The sequence below is a fragment of the Lepidochelys kempii genome, chromosome 11 (genome assembly GCF_965140285.1).
Source record: "Lepidochelys kempii isolate rLepKem1 chromosome 11, rLepKem1.hap1, whole genome shotgun sequence".
Lineage (NCBI taxonomy): Eukaryota > Metazoa > Chordata > Testudines > Cheloniidae > Lepidochelys > Lepidochelys kempii.
The window spans coordinates 20700545-20718523 of record NC_136390.1 but is presented as its reverse complement, the minus strand read 5'-3'; the positions used below and the strand labels follow the sequence as shown (position 1 = coordinate 20718523).

Sequence of the window (17979 nt, the reverse complement as noted above, 5' to 3'; positions counted from 1 at the left end):
ATTGGTTCCTGTAACTTTTATTTAGTTACTTTATTAGCTGTTTGTCAAAATCCATGTGGAAGGAATATGGCATGTACAGCTCCCAACACATGCCCCTGTAAGATTGGATACACTGGCTACAACTGCTCTATAGGTAAAAAGTGACTTAGATGTCATTGTATAATCTATATCTTCTTCAGCTGAGTCTTCTACTTTCCACATAGATGTGACTAAAGGGAAAAAAAGACAGTTGCTTAGGGCCGGTTTTACAAAGGTACTTATGCACCTAAAAATGCAGGATTTTGTGGGATTTACAAAAACATCTAGGTGAATTAGGTGCATAATTCTCATGGACTTTTGTAAATCTGGTCTCTAGCCACCACCATAGTTTGGGGTATGAAAAGGATAGAATATTTACTCAAGGTGATTCTTGCACACACATACAGTGGTTGAGGTGGTATTTGAATCTGGGACAGAAAAGAATATTTTTCCAGGGTATATTAGAAAGGATTATATGCCAATGGGGGTTTCAGCCTTCTCATGGGGATCATCAGTATGATTAGCTGAATACTCTCCCCTCCCCAAGTATTCCATTCCCTGTGATTGTGTGTAGGAGGTCTTGAGCATTGGTGGACCTCAGTCCTTTCTATCTGTTGTCTGGGGCCCAATCCAAGATGTGTATTAGCTCACTATGATACTTTGTCTTAATGAAGCTGCCTATCTTTTTTTTTTTTTTAAGATTAATGCTTTTATTGTTGCTTATTTGATAAAATGTGCTAGATGCTGATAAATACTTTTTACAAACAGAAATGAATAAAATACTCTTCTTAAATGCAGTCTATCCTGACCAAACACAAACATACTGTACTAGGAACACTGAGTTTGATTCAACACACATAGAAGTCAGTGGGATTCTTTCCATTTACTGTCATGGGAACTGTATTGGGCTCTACCATGGCAAACAGACTGCCAATCTAAAAGTCTATCCTTGTCACTTATACATTTTTGTTATACACCTTTACTGTATCTTCTTTCTCTATGTGCCCTAAATTCAAATAAAAGCTTCAATCCATTTTTATTCAAATGGAAAATTGTGGTGTTGGATGCTGGCCAGATAACCCATTTTTCCCCTGTGCATATTCAAACCTTATCTCTACCTATTGGAGGCTTGTTCTATTCATCTGTGTTGGAAGATAAATAATTTTATAATTGTTACAGTAACAGTTTCTAATGATATCTGTTCTGATGTTGCTTAGTTCTCTCAAATGCTGAAACAGAATAGCACATAAGTGAAATCAAACATGAAGCCTTGATTTACTGGAAAGTATGCAGGACCTCAAGTCATAGTATGTACAGGCTCCATATCCATTACCTAGATTTCAAGTAAGAAGTCTATATCATTTCAGCGATTTGTAGAACTGTCTCAAAATGTGTACAGCCCCTGTAATTTGCAGGTATTCCAAAGGGGATAGTGGCGAGACCTGTAAAAATGATATGATCGTATTTTAAAATAAAAATTAAACACAATGAAAGTACTTTCAGAGGTGAGGGTTGTGGCAGATTTTTTCTTTTGAAAAAAAATCTGATGTTCATAGAAAACACTAACAACATCTCAACTTCTCATCTTTGGGTTTTACATTATAAATATTATATAAATTTGACAGAAAGATTGACTATCTGTCACAATCGTTCTCTCCTTATTGAAATTTTATGCCATCCAAAAAGGTTTTAAACAAAAAAATCACTGTAATACTTTTGTACAATTTATAAAATATTTGTGGAAAATTGTGTGTCATAATATAGAGGAAATATGTTTTAGAAAAGAATTTAAAACACCCAGTATATTTCTATTCCTGAGGGAATGGCCCAGTAGATGCATTTCTTATACTATGCGATAGCACATGCTCTCTCTCTCTCTCTCTGCAGCTAATGTACTGTTTTCACCCTCTGCTTCTCTCCAGCAGCAGAATTTCTTTACCCTATATTTAATATTCAAATGTCACACTAAGTGTAAAATGTTTTGACATCACAAACAGCATGTTTTTTCCACAGTTCAAATACCTCTTAAAATGTGGAAAGGGCAGGAGGAAGGAAGTCCACTGAAGTGGACATAATTACTTGATATCTTGCATGCAAAATACACAGTGAAGGAAGAAATAATACATCTGAATGTCACTTAGTTTAAATTGCCTGGCATAGTACTTGGTCACACAAGTTTTATGAAATAAAGCGTATGGTCATGTACTTTAAAATCATGGTGCATTGCTGCCTGTCTTTAGACACCTGTGTGTCCAGAAAAGTGCATAGTGTTAGAACACTGTTCATTCCTGATTAATAAAGAAAATCTTGTATGTAAATGCTGTCCCTGTGTTGCAGTCTTTCAAACGCACATGCAGACAATAGATCGACTAATGCAAGGGCTCCTAGTTTCCAAGCTATAAGACTCCCATTGACTTCCATAAGCTTTGGATCAGGTTGTTATAGTCCAGAGATATGGGTTGCTGTAGTTACTTAACATAATTTAGGATCGATGCCAAATATCTTTTCTTTATAAATATCCATTATTTCCCTCGTCTGCTTCCACCAAGTATAGTTACATTCAGTAGAACAAGTTACTCTGGAATCATGAAAATCCTGCAGTATGAGACACCATGAGTTACTCCAGTAACTATCATAGGTGAATGTATTAGTTCAGATAAAGTATGGGAAAGATTTATTTGCTAAACTTAAACTAAAGCTACATACACCTCTTCAGATGTTTGAGAAAAGTTTGACTCTCCCCCTCTGCCTCCTCCCACCCACCCACCCCAGACCCCTTTTCATGCACCTCCGCACTTCCTGATTTCAGTCAGGACTGGAACTGCAAATGTTGACACCAATGGAGTTGGGCCCTCTTACATCATCACTGAATTTTGCTTCATGTCACAGTTTACATGCATAGTATGTCCCCAAAGCAAATCAGATAAGCTCTCCAGTCTTACGGATTTCAAATTCATAAAACTATATTAATGCAGTATTGAAGACTGCATAGTTAAAAATCAAAAGAAATCAGGAAATGTAAATATTAAGGTTGCCATTTCCAACTATATAACTAATTCATCTGAGCAAAATGTAAACCCTATATCTTTGACTTACTGTAGCTATGCAAATAAACAAAAATGCACTCCATAAATATAAACAATTTCCTAAATAGCCTGTTGAGAGACTTGTTAAAGGTTTTTGAAAGTCCGAATAAATTATGTCAACCACTTCTTCTTTATCAATTCTTTTTTGTAACATGCTCAAAAGAATTCTAATAGAGTAGAGACACTTTATTTTCCTTTACAGAAGTCTGGTTTATAACTATCATGACATGCACTATAAAGAGAATTAGCTATTCATTGTTTCTTAACTGCCATTCCTTATCTCCTATTTTAAAAGTTCCAGTAATCCATTCAGGCAGCAAAAACAAGACTATGATTTAGATGACCAATCACAATCCTAAACTGAAAAAATTATCTAGTTATTTAGTGAATAGTTACAATTGATAAATATACGTGCAGAAATCAGGACAGTCCATGTACCATTTGCAAATGGAACAAGGACACATTTGTTGTTTAATATATTGGTACTTGGCCATACACCTAGTTCTTCATAAAATCCATGTACTGGCAGTGGAACTGGCTTCATTATGTTAAAACTGATGCTAAGTATTTGCTTATTGATATGCCTTTTTATATCTGTGCTATAAATCTAAGGCATTATCATTTTTCAGCAGTTCTCTAAAGATCTATTGATCTTAGAAATTTGGACTTAAATCTTCCCCAGTTTATCACACCCATGAGCCTCTGTAGATTTCTTTATGTTTAGGAATTGGTGTTTCAAGAAGTACTTTTATTTTATCTGGGTCAGCAATTAATCCATCTTTGTTCAACATGTTTCCAGTACAGATACAGTAAACAAAAAATGCACCAAGATTTATGTATTTCACACACTAAATGCATAATTTGTCTATGTCTTTCATTGTGTTTAAGGACTTTAGACCAAATTAAATAATCATCCAGTACAACTTCAACATCAAAGATATGCATTGAAATACCTCAGGAGCAGAACTAATACCAAATGGCATTCATTTAAATTGTTAGTGTCAAAGTGGTTTATTAAAAGTCACTTCCTTAGAGTATGCCTTCTCTAACTTTAATTACCAAAATACACATCCTGCATCTGACACAGAATATTTTTTGCTTCCGAGCACTTCGTTGCAACTTAAAAAGTTTTGAGAGGATAATGTTCACATTATGGCTTTATGTAAATCATGTGAATCCCTGCAACTTGTGGATCCATCTATACTTTATTTAGCCTTCCAAATGCACAGGGTGAGTGTGTGTACCTTTTCAATACCTAGTTCACTTTATTTCATGTTATATATTTTTACTTGTCATCTAGATCAGAAACTAGGGCCACCGCTTGTTCAGGCAAAGCCCCTGGCGGCCTGGGCTGGTGTGTTTACCTGCTGCATCCGCAGGTTCGACCGATCGTGGCTCCCAATGGCTGCGGTTCACTGCTCCAGGCCAATGGGGGCTGCAGGAACGGCAGCCAGTACATCCCTCAGCCCACGCCACTTCCCGCAACCCCCATTGGCTTGAAGCGGCAAACCACGGCCAGTGGGAGCCATGATCGGCCGAACCTGCAGCGGCAGGTAAACAAACCAGCCTGGCCCGCCAGGGGCTTTCCCTGGACAAGCGGTGGCCCTAGTTTGAGAACCACTGAGCTAGATCACAGCAGTTAATGATTTGTTGGTCTTCATGTGCTATTCTCTATCCAGATATCTCAGGTCTAGGAAATCATCTCAAATGTTTCTCAGTATGTTTCGGTCTACTTTTTATGTAACTGTGTGGTGTGTACACCCAACATTTTTAAAATAACTTGGTGGCATAATTTTTCAGACCCAGCATAAGTGGCAGATGTCCATTTATCTTTTGAAAAGGTATTATCAAGTGTTACTGGTTTTAAGAACAAGTTGTAATAGTTACTTTCCCTGCTAGTAGTCCTTTATTATCTGAATGTGGAAGAAGCTTTGTTTACATTTAGGTAGTTATATATTATATAACATTGGAATAACATTGCATTATCTTCATATCCATTTTAACAGATACAACTCTGCCATTCATGTTTAGATTTGTGGACCAAGCTGCTGTTTCTTTTGTACTCTGTGTACTTACAGAATGATCTAAACCAATGCCTTGCTGTTTGCCAAGCATGTGGCTACATTCATTTTTAATTGTGTTGCGTATTTCCTCTTGGATTAAATTCATCCCTGAAAAACAGGGGGTCCCCAAACTGTGGGGCAGCCCCCCTAAGGGGGCACAGAGGAACATTTAGGTGGGGGAGGAGGGCAGGCCAGCCCCCACAGAGGGTGGGGGGGAAGCGCTACCCAGCCCCGCTCTGCCCCCAACTTCCCTCTGGCCCCAGCCCTGGTCTCAGACACAGCAGATAGATCCATTACGAGTAAGGTGAGGCGCGACAGAAAAAGTTTGGGGACCATTACTCTAAAGAGTGCATGAGTGGGAACTAAGTGGTACATAGGCCTTGTGCTGGTCCTCTGTACAGGGATGAACTTCCCCACTAGCATATCGAATTTTTGGATTTCAGGAAACTTTTTAAATCCTATTTTGGATTCCTCTCATTTCTAGCTTTTCCCTTTGAAATCGTGCCATGTTTACTAGCAGCTTATTTTGTACAGAGTCACTGGAAGCCTGAATCTACATGTCAAAGTTTCAAGGAGTTTCCTGCAGCATTCTGTTTCTGACTAGTCATTCCACATATAAGCCTCAATTTTATTGAATCACATAGTTCCCTAAACTGATGTTTACTATTTAAACTGGCTCATAATAGCCTTCATTTCAAATGAAAACCCACTGCCTCGCACAAATGATGTTTTTCTGGAGTTGCAGTACGTCCCAAGTTTATCTATGATTTGTGCCATATGCTTCCTCCTCTTCTTCTTTGGGTAGAAAGCCATGGTATACTACAATATCACATCCTGTAGAGAAATTTATTGCCTATGGTTTAGTTGCTTTCTCTGCAGATCCCACATTGCAGATTAAAAATTCAAAAACTGTTGCTTAAATGGATAGCATTTTGCTACATTTCCTTGCAAAGCCATTGGACTTGGAGGAAGTAATTACTCCTTCTTTGGTTCAGTACAACTCTGACACCATGTAATGTTTACTGAGCATTCACAAGCCAAGAAGAAATACCAAAGACTTTTTAATATTAACTGCACAAGCAGCCTGTTCACACCAAGTCTTCTAAAACATTTGAAAATATCGAGTTCAAAATGTGCGTGCTCAGAGGCTTAACACAGGAATCAATATGCTGTGGCGGTGGTCACTCCCATACTAATATTATATCATATTTGCATTATTACTCCCGTCTTATCAAGGTGATGCCAGGGTTTTCCCACATAATGGTATTGTAAGCAGCCACTTTGTAGAGGAATATTTAAAAATAATAATGCTGTTGTAGGAAATAAAAAAGTAGTGAGTATTGGACTCAGAAATGCATAGAGCTGTGCTCAGTCTATTCTGTAGCATTAAGTTGTGTTCCTTTCTTTGCTTGTCTACTTGTGATTTGTACAGTGTTGTGTGATCCACCTTGTGAGCATGGAGGAACCTGTGTGGCTCAGAATAGCTGTTCCTGTGCTTATGGATTTGTTGGTCCTAGATGTGAAACAAGTATGTATAAGTCAATTTAGTCTTTCACCCCCATTTTGGCACCTGCAGAAAATTATAAAACACAAAAAGCCTATATTTTCCCTCAAAATTATGATTGAATAGAGCAAGAAAATTGAAGTAAAATATATTTAATGCACTGGCTAAACCATTTCTTGGAATATGTTTTCCAAAAGTACATTTATGTTATGTAAAATTAGGCACATCTGTATCCACATTTGTTACATAAAAGCACCTATGGTCAAAAAAGCTTTATTTACAGTAACGATTGTGAAATGCAAGGTTGTGTGAGTGAATACAGTAATACTAAGTTTTGAGAATACAAACAGGCAAGCTTAGCCATTAAGATTCATGTCATTGTGCAAAACAAGTTACAAAATAGGTTCAACATATAGAACACACGGGTGGGGGGGCGGAAGTCAGCCTTCAAAACACTCTATATTAGTTGAATCGCAAAACATATATTACAGTTTCATAACTGCAGTCCTTGCATCTGATTTAAATATCAGGTTGCCTTGACAGGAAAATAATTTTAGCTCTGCAGCAGAATAGTTGAGATACATAAAAGTTAAGAATTTTGGATGCAAGATTTTGTCAAAAACGTGAAGGATTAAAAAAAACCCAAAGGGACAAATTCTGCTCGCAGTTTTACCAGCATAAATCCAGTGTAACTCTTAGTTGCTGCTGGATTTGTATCAGTATTACTGATAGCAGAATCTGACCCTAATCCTTTTCATGTTTAAATTTACTCTTGAAATCAATTGTTTATTTTGCAGTGATATGCAACAGACATCGTCGTAATGGTGGGAAATGTGTATCACCAGATGAGTGCAAATGCAAAACTGGATGGAGCAGTCCTTCTTGTGAAACAGGTAAACATTTAGAAAGCATTGGTGTCTCGTGCATTCATTTCTCTATCTGAAACCCATGTGATTTGCCCAAAATGCTGATCATACTGGGAATTACTAAAGGAATTAATATAAAAAAAGAAATGAGGAGCTAGTACTGATCATGTAAGTGTAAAAGAAGAAAATGCCTTTACTGATGGAGAATGCACATTTTGATTTTGTAGGTGATTGTTTCATAAGCCATGGTAGCCTCTCATCCAAACTATAGTTTCATATTTTCCCAGCCTTATACAGCTGCATTTAATTTAATCTGAAATATCCCAGTGACCCTTAATTTCTTCATTTGCACTTGCAATAATGTAATTCTTATGAAACAAGAAAGACAAAAGAGATAGAGAGGGAAAGCTATTTTAAACAGCCACTATACTTTGAAAAAGTATAAACTTTAAAAATCTTGGGCAAGATACAAAAGTCAAAGCAAATGAATTGCGCAAATCATCGATAGACATCTGAAATAAACTATTAAAGTATATCCACAGGATCCCCAAATGCTTTAAAGCTATGCTAAGGCATCACTGAAATCCAGCCACTGCTAGGACAACCAATACACTACACAGCAGACCTGCTAGACAAATGGGACATTTTTTGCTAGCATTGGAGAAAACTTCTGTTCAAATGAAATGTGCTAGGATATCTTTCAGATTTATGCAGAAGCAAAGAGAACCCAACTCCTAATATTTTAAAACTAAAAGAATGAGAGTAATTGATTTTGATTGAATTTCTATTTATATCCAGCTATCTGTAGCCCTGTTTGCCTAAATGGTGGAATCTGTGTACACCCAAATACCTGTGCTTGTCCTTATGGCTTCTATGGACCTCAGTGCCAAACTGGTAAGAAAGTTCAATATATCACATGGATAGTAGATTCAGGCTTTAATGGATATGGTAAGTGATAAAGTCTATTTAAATGATTATCTGACTTTATGCAGTACGTATTATACAAAGGAATTTGTTTTGTCAACTCCATCCATGCCATTTTCCTGTTATAGTACATTGGAAATCTGCGGGTTTTTTTTCAAGGAGTTGATGTTGGACTAAATATTTATGTATTGCTGAGAACTAAACAATTCATCTGAAATTAATTAGAGCAAGTCATGACAAAATTAACATCTAATTAATAACTTTAAAATATAGCTCTGCTCTGACAAGTATTTATGTTTTTCAAAAAAAGGGATCATCATCTTACTCTATAGTGAGTTTGGTTTAGAGCAAGGTGCGTCTCAAACCAAAAAGTACAAATATTTCTGTGACATTTAACAAACAAAAACCTTTTTTCTGCACATCAATACTTTGTTCCATTTTGAAAGTTGCTAGATAGCCAAACATTTTCTGCAGACAGCAGCAGAGTGCAACTTTTGCTAATAGGCAGAGATCATAGGCCATTGATGCTGCAATTAGTGGATCAATAGTTAAAACTTCTCTCTTATCTCCTTCCTTTGACAAAGACCTGAGCGCACCAAGATATATGCTTGTGTGCTTCCATTAGTTGTCATGATACATATAGAGTTCTGTAGGGTTACACAAAAATGCATCTTTCAAGAACGCTAAAGTTCTTAAAAGGGTCAAAAATCTCATCTCCTCAAGGATGGCCTCTGCCTTAGGGAGTTAAAATGATGAGCACCCATAAAATTACTATGGTTCTAGCACCTATTGATTTCCCAAATAATTCACACTGGAGAGCATTGGAACTGCTTGTGGTTTGGTTCTAGTTTGCAGGGATAGGGGAGGTATGTAGCATCCTGCTACAGCAAAGCTTGTCTCCCTCTCCCCGCCCCCCCCCCAGTACATTCTCCCAGACTTACAGGAAGAAAGACAAGATTCAAGGGCTTATTTAGGCTGCTGCATTATTAACTTAACTCATCTGGGAACTATCCAGCAGTAATTCATAACAGTGCAGGTTATAATTCCTTCCATACTTGTTTCCAAATATTTGAGGGCTGCTATCAGCACCCCACTCCTCCAACCCTATTCTCCAGTTTCTTTAGGGGATGCCTTCCCTCAATCCACTTCCAACCCTGGTTTACCAGGGAACCAGACCTCCTATGCAACAAGCACCAGACACCTGCCACAAGAAGGTGCCACCAATTACCTTGGTTGCCTCCTGCCACCCACAATCAAATTCCCAGATAGCTAACAATTCCCTCCTTAACAAGAGCCAAAAATATATCCTCTCCCCCATCAGAGAGGTTGTCCCTGATCCAGGCATGAAAGAGGACTCCATCTGAAGGGATAGGGCACATATACCCACCCGCAGTTGCACCCATGGACAATTGCTTACCTTAGCCTCTCCTCCAGCTACCACCGCAAGTGATGCTTCCTTCTCTGCCCCCAATCAAAGGAGGCCAGGACCTTTAATGGAACCTGACACCTTTGTTCAGTGACCAGAGAATGCCCCACTCCCATTGAGATTACAGAGGTTGCATTTCCAACAGAATTGCCACTCTTAACTGGGAGAGTAACACTGGAATGAGTTAAACAACTCTCTTGCATTGAGTTATCTTGTTTTTCAAAGGACAGTGGCACATTTACAGGGTTTGATTTCAATCGAATTTTTAAAAATGTTGAAATCATGATGCTAAATTGACCTAAAGTTCTTCTCTTTCACTTTGTTAGCTCTTTGCTATCCTCCTTGTAAGAATGGTGGCCACTGTGTGAGAAATAATGTGTGCACCTATCCTGAGGGTTATGCTGGAAGAAGGTGTCAGAAAAGTAAGCTATATAATTTCCCTTTTTCTTTCCGAACATCTTCTGCTTCAGATATGTGTTTTTGTCTAGGGATGTATTTCCCTCCCATGCATGTTAAATAGAACATTTAACTTGTATTAATGCTCTAATCTTCGATTTTTATACCATGGCACGTATATCAGTAGCCTATGTACAAAAGACAGAGCATCCCATTTCCCAAGCTTTGCTTGCATTCAGTACCGATAGGTTAATGAAAATACCATCATGTCAAGCAAACATTAGGAGTAAGTGTTTTGCTGGAGTCCTATCTCTAAATTTAAATGCAGTTAGATTGAGTTGAACAGTCAGTATTCTGAGATGACTTAATTATTTTTCATTAAATTTACTGCAAGAGAAAATTAAAGCTAAAGCCATAGCAGCTGATTGGGATCCTAAAAATGTCAAAACACCATTCCTTCTAACTTAATTAATATAGTTGGTTAATAATGCTTTTTGCTTTTCCTTTTGCTCCTATCACTTTCAAATGTCTCTTCAACTCCACACAGCTATTCATGTTTGAGGCTTTTATTCTTAAGGGGTAATTTGTTATTTTGGCATTTTTACTGATTCTACTGCACTTTCCAGCATGTGTCATCCAAGGAGCTTAAGGTAGGTAGGTGAAAACTTATTTTTTTCCCCTTAACCAGGTTGAAATTGGCAAAATGAGAACTGTGAAAACAACTGCTTTTGGCAGGAAGAACTTGTAAATTTTTAGAGCACGTTATTTTTCACACACACAGGGACAAAAAGCCAGTGAAAAATTCCTTCCAGCAACAACAGCTCTCTCAGTCCCCATACTGCAGCTTTGCTTCCCTTCAGCTGAGAGAATCGTGATGCACAGTTCCTGCCTGGCTGCAAAATATACAATTGAAAAGTCTATTCTGGCAGGAACAAGCTGGAGGGAAGATTGGCGTGGGGGGATATCTTATGTTCGGCATCTTGTTTTTGAGGTCAGAGTACATTAGAAAAGTGCTGTTTCTAGCTTAAAGTACGCTACCATTGCTCAAGACAGATCAGCAGAAAAGCAGTTGATAATGATTGCAGCTTTAGGGAAGCCTTTTCCTAAGTTGTCTAGCTGCTACCAGCCCACACAATAGTTTCTTTCCACTTAAGCTCTTTTCAAGAAGTGTACGAAGTTTTGCTGCCTACCTGGCTAGCCACTAACTAGCGTAACAAAATTTTCAGTGACTATCAAAATATTCTTGTCCCGTTTTAGCCAAATAAAATCCATTCCTCCATTCCACTCCAGTAACCAGCAATTAACTGTCTGTTTTATTTGGTTTAATATCCTCTGAGATTGAATTAAGGACCATTAATTGTCTATGAGGAATACAGAAATAAGTACAAGGAATTATTTCCATACTTACATGCTGCTGAATGGTCACTGATTGCTAACGGGATTCACATTTGGTGTGTTTTTTTTTTCCCCATTTAGACAGGTCTGCACACCATTTTATAAATATGTTATTTATAATAGTTCAATAAAGTGGTGTTACAAATACATATGGACCTATGGGTTGTTCACATATTCTTTGTATTCAACTATTTGAGCCATCTGACTGGTCACCTAAGACACATGGTATGCTTACTGTTCCCTGACTGAATGTCTTAACTGTCAAAAGCAGGAGGAGTATCTGGAGAAGTGAGCCCCCAGCCACCTGACCAAAGGACTTTTAGACTCCAGCCAAATATGGGATGGCAGCAGTGAGCTCCTGGCCCCCTCCCCCAACAAAGAATCATCTGCTTGGGAGAACTTCTGTCATTTCAAAAAGAAAAGGAGTACTTGTGGCACCTTAGAGACTAACAAATTTATTTGAGCATAAGCTTTCATGAGCTACAGCTCACTTCATCGGATGCATTCAGTGGAAAATACAGTGGGGAGCCCCTTTTCTTTTTGCGAATACAGACTAACACGGCTGCTACTCTGAAATCTGTCATTTCAGTGACTCAAAGTGGCTATTTAATTGGAGGTGGTGTATGGGAAGGTGGGACTAAGAATATAGAGGGGGGTTGAATAGAAAAGGGAAAGATCACATTACAAACACGGAGATAAATGTTTGGTGGGGAGGGTTTTCTAACGCTTTGGCAGGCTTTTCTGTGTGCCTCTGAGATGAGGATATAATCCATCTGTGCCTTGGGTGAGGATTTTTTATTTCTTTCAGGATTTATTACTTGCTATAGTAATTGCATAGAGCCAGTGGATATCCTTACACAAAGAATGAAGGGAAAGGAATAACTATATGGCAACAGAAAGGCTGTAATGAGTTACTAGAAAATAAGTTAATTGAGGGGTTAGCGATATAACAATTCCCAATTGCAGACTATCAAGACCTACATGCATGTCAGTTTCAAGTCAATTGTGCAAGGTGAGAGAATTGTCTGCTTGCTGGCTTAAATGCCATCAGTTCTTTTGGAATGTGTGAGAACACATTGATTGGTGCTAAAACAGTTCAACCAAAATTCGGAATTATGACATCAGCAGAATTTTTAAGAGAAAACCATCCATTGGATGTCACGCTATCAGGTCCTTTTAATTATGCCTTACAGACTTAATATAAACTAACAGAGTTACATTAAACTCTTCCAGGCTATTAGTGTTTTCCCCCAAGTTCTCAGAGTAGATCTATTCCTAGGACTTTATTCTTTCTCTTACACTGGTGCAAATCAGGAATAGTTCCATTAGAATTAAACTAGTGTCACACTAGTCTGAAAAGGATATCCTACCCTTAGTCTGTGTGTAGTGAGTAACTACCTGGGATATTCTAGGAGGAAATATTATTTGTATCAGTTGAAACATGTCAGTGTCCAGCAAGATGAATATACAGTAGGGTTCTAAATCAAATTATTTAAATGGCAACTTGAAGGAGTTCTCTGCTGATTAGATAACCACCATATCCCAAATGAACAAACTCTAAGGCTGGCAGCTAAGATGTTTATTAACCCAGTGTACCATTATTACCCAGATCCACTGAAATTTTAAATTAAACAGTCAAAATGTAAATGTAAGATAAGAAAAAGCTGCAAAAAGATGCTAAAACAAATTAAATGAGATGGAATGTAAATTAAATTGTTTCATTTCCGCTTTCTTCTGCCTTTCCCTTTTCTAGTGCTCAGTAAAGCTCCCCACACACACACTTTCTCACTCTCTCTCTCTCTCTTCATAACTGAAAGAAGATGGGGAAGTCAGTATTCTTGTGATGTTAACAAGGGTCTTGCTGGTCTGCAGAGAAGAAAGGTTGGAGGCAAAGATGAAAATGAGTCCAAACAGTGTTGCGTTGAGAACACTTTCCCTCTGGGCACCTCCACACCCTGTTTGGGTGCTTTGGGGCATTTTTCCTTTTCTTGTGAATATTTCAGGTGAAGGACTGAGAAGGAAGTGGCCTTATTTATTGCTGGCAGCTTCACATTTTCAGTAAAAGGGGAGAATGAGAGGAGAGGGAACATAGCAGCCAATCAGAGTAGACATATTTGCAAATTGAATACAAGTTTATTTATGGCTTGAATAGTTACCAAATTTATTATTTCACTTCCAGTGTTCTACACCTTTGCATTCCTAAATGAGTCTGCCTGACAGCTACCATTTTGTTAGACAGAGAGGATGCACCATGCCTCCGTCATTCCGACCTTTTCTTTCTTTTTTCCTTACTTTAAAAGGAAAGACATTCAAGTTGTGAGTGTATGTTTGTTCTTCGTCTAAGCAGACAACAGCTATGTAAATCACACAGTTCTCATTGGCTGAAAGCTGAATACAAGGATTTGCACCTGTGTTTACTGACAACCGCACAGTGATTATGCAAACCAGACACCCACAAACAGAGTGAGGAAATGTCAGACCTGACAACAAAATGTACAGTTACGGATCAGTAACTGTAGCAACTTTGTATTCCCACTGGGTGAGAATTCCATTCTGTACAATCAGTCTTACTCAGTATAAAGAGGCAAACACTGGCAGTTCCTTTAAATAAAATATCTTTCGTGATCGGCTTTACATCAAACACACTTACAGCTGCTTCAGTAATAAAGAAAAGCAACTCATGGTTTGTTCTATTTCCCTTTAAGGAAAGTGCCATGTAAAAACAATCTTGGAACTTCACTTTCTTCCTGGGGGCTTAAACACACTATTCATATTGACACCTTACAGAAATTAACAGTAATGAAAATGTTGTAGAATTCCAGATATTTATTACCTATGTTTTGTATAGCTTACTTTAAAAATAATGCTAACTTAATTAAAACCAATAAAAGGCTTGATCCTCTATTTTTTCTTTAAAGAGAGATTTCCATTTATCCTTTTTAATCTACCCTCTAACTCACCTCTGGCATTTTCCTTTCTGAATCAAAAATCTGGACACAGCTCCCTCTGGAGCTCATCAGCAAGTGAAATTCATGTGAGAACAACACAACATTCTTCCACCCCTACGCTGGGAACTCCAAACAAATTAGCAACCCGAACTCTAATATCTCTCTTAGCAGTATATCATGTTGCCACTTGTCAAATCTAGATAGCTAGTTGGACAGACAGGTTTTAAAAAATAGAGACACCCCAAAATTCTGCACATTTCTAATTCTTCTATGAAGTCTGGTAGAAAAATTGGGGCTCAACTCTGCAAACCCATAACATCACATGAGTCATCACACTGAAGTTGAGGTTTTGCACATTTGGGTCCCAATCTTTGTAGACAACTTTTTCTTCACTCTAATAGTTCCTGCAGGCAGGATTTATTTTCAAAACACTGCATACAATATAACTCAGTCTTATTCTTCCAACTTTGCTTTCCTCCCCTCTGGATATCATGAGGATGTTGCTAGTCTGAGAGCTAGAGGCAAACTAATTTGGAAATGTGAACATGTGGGTTTGTGAAATAGCCTTTTGCTAACCACTGCAATATTGTGTAAATCACTCATTTATTGTATCCCATCCTTTCCATGTGGGCTTCTGTAAATTAGAGCCTTCTAGATTGTAGAAGCAGGTAGTTTACCAAATTATACCTGCACCAAGTCATCTTTTTGACAATTTGTAATATATTGTCAGGAATATCTCCATTCATTAGGCACAACCGATTGAACACTGTATCACTGGGACAGAGGAAAAGGAAATGGAGGTCTCAGTTGTGACTCCTCCTACATGCCCATGCAGGAGAGTAAATTAGCATACGGTACCACCTTACTCCTTTTTCCCAGATATTCATATCATGGGGCATAGCACAAGAGGGAGAACAATCTCTGCAGTGCTGCTAGTCTCCCTTCCCACACAGGAGGGAGGGGAACAATCATTGCCACTGATGCGTGGAGGGGAGCCAGATATAGGATTCCCCGGAGCAAAGAAGAAAACAGGGACAAGATTGCATCTGAGGCTCACAATCTTGTTCCTGTCTGCTCCTGGGGCAGCAATACTAAGTGCTGCCCCTTATTCACGGTGCGTGGCAAAGCCCTTTTTAAAAGACGACATTCTCTTCTCAGATGTACAGATGTGGTTGTTTACATTGACTTTAATAGGAATTCTGAGCATCTATGGGAGGAAGTTGTCCCTTAATCTGTATATATCAACGTGTGCAAGAATCCATCTGGGTAGGAGTTAAAGTATGTACTGAAGAGTGGGCCAAAAGTCCTTACTCAGTGTTTACTCATTTCATGGGCAAAACATCTACTGGCTTCTTTGTGAATTTTACTTGAGAAAGGACTCTAGAATTTGATCCAATGTTTGCAAATAAAACCAGCAAACCCAATTGCCTAAACAAGACAGTGTCTGCACTCTGCTTACTTTTTGAAGGCTATGATCAGCTTTAATTGCCAGCTGTCACCAGTTACCACACAGCTCTTTCTAACCGAGCACATTTATTCTTAAAGTGAAAGCATAACAGAGAAAACATATTAAAGACAATAATAGTTCTTATACTCATGCTGTAAGCCTACCAGAGGTCAAGATTGCCTGTATTTTCTTTTTCTTTGCACAGAAGAAGATAAATTGAGTTGCAGCAAGCATCAACAAAGGCTTAGCCCACTCACAGCAATGAAAACATGTCTAACTGACTGGTCATAATGTACGCACAGACGCTGCAAAACCAATCAACAGAGGAAAACATAAATGTATAAGAGAATCTTCTGTCACCTCTTATTCATGCATGACAAGAAAGCTGCTGAGCAAAACAAATTATATACACATTTCCACAATGCCTCAATGACTTAATGAAATATAAAGTCTACAATGAAGGGAAAATTTCTCCAAACCCAAAACTTCTAAAAAAATGGGAATAAAATCTATGCAGAGAATACACCTTGATATTCCACATATTATGCATTAAAAGGCTGCACAGACAGAATAAGTATTACTGTATTCTACTTAAGATATAGTGATGCAATGCAACTGAAGTCAATGCAATTTGCAACAGTATAAGTATGATTTTTTGGCCATAACCTTTATCGTTGGCAGCTCCTAGTGGAATAATCTATTTAAAATCAATAGATGTATAATTTACACACATGCACCTGCACGTACACACACTATGTGTATAATGCCTTTCGTTCTGAAGGACTGCGTAACACAACATAAACTACATACATATAGGCAGCCCATTACCACTGAAATGAAAATACCTCGAGGGAAACTGCCAGCTGGTAAGCAGACAATTAGAACACTAAAGAATAAGGGACATGGAATGTTAGGGGAAAATCCCCTACCCCTATTAAAATGACCATGAGATCATTAATATCCAAGAAGAGCAGACAAGACCTAGGTGTAAGTTCTTATTCAAGAGCTGTGCACACAGTAAGCTACCTGGAAATCAACTTATCTGCCTGAGAAGGAGACTGCTAGAGACAGAGCACGGTCAACCTTGCCAGGTAACAAACTACAATTACTCATCTGACAACGTTGATGAATATGCAACAGACTTTCAATATATTACATACTGACATGAATGCTCATTTCTCTTCCTGGTCCATTGCATCACCTTGGTCATTCAGTATCTCATTATCTTTCCCATTTTTAATAGCCTAGTACTGTAAGTAGGGATGGTCTCTGAGTTCAATAGCTCTAAAATTATCAGTAAATATATTTGGATATGTTCCAGAACTAAAGGCATAATACAACTAAAGGAAAGCTCCAGGGTCATACAGCTGTTCATTTACTTTATGTTTTTCTAATCCATAATGCTTGTATTTCAAATAATCATATTTATATAGGCACACATCAGTCTGACGCTAGCACCAGCTAGGTAACTCACATCACCACAGCGGTGTAGAAGGATGAGAATATTATGGATGCAAACAACTGTCACCACACCCATCCCAATTACATTTGCAGCTGCTTCTGTGTCTTGTAGCAATTTGTTCTCCTGGAGTGCATCCCTTAGAGCTTTCCACAAGATTATTTTTACCATATGGAAAGATAATTTATTGAGAAAGTGGTTAGCAGCTCTGTCAGGAAGACATGCAAGGCTAGAGCTAGCGATGCATAGTCCTCACAAGGGTTTGATTTGGATAAGCATCCAAAAGTTTGGATGCTCATCTGAACGGGATGACCATGTTGGATCCGTAAAAGGAAATCTTTAGGACACAAAAAAAGTGTTCTTAGCAAGATGTGTGTGGTTTTACATACATATTGTGGCCCGCCCATCCCAAGGTAGAACTGAATTTGTTGTTTTACGTTATTTAGG

General features: G+C 38.1%; 1 protein-coding gene across 1 annotated transcript in view; it reads left to right on the top strand.

Annotated features, from left to right (window-relative positions):
* The window catches only part of LOC140895919 (von Willebrand factor D and EGF domain-containing protein-like), a 198798-nt gene that overhangs the window by 162429 nt on the left and 18390 nt on the right, over positions 1-17979 (top strand). The window contains 4 exon segments of the mRNA XM_073306827.2: positions 6600-6695; positions 7469-7564; positions 8336-8431; positions 10214-10309. Of these exon segments, the coding sequence (XP_073162928.2) occupies positions 6600-6695; positions 7469-7564; positions 8336-8431; positions 10214-10309 (384 nt within the window).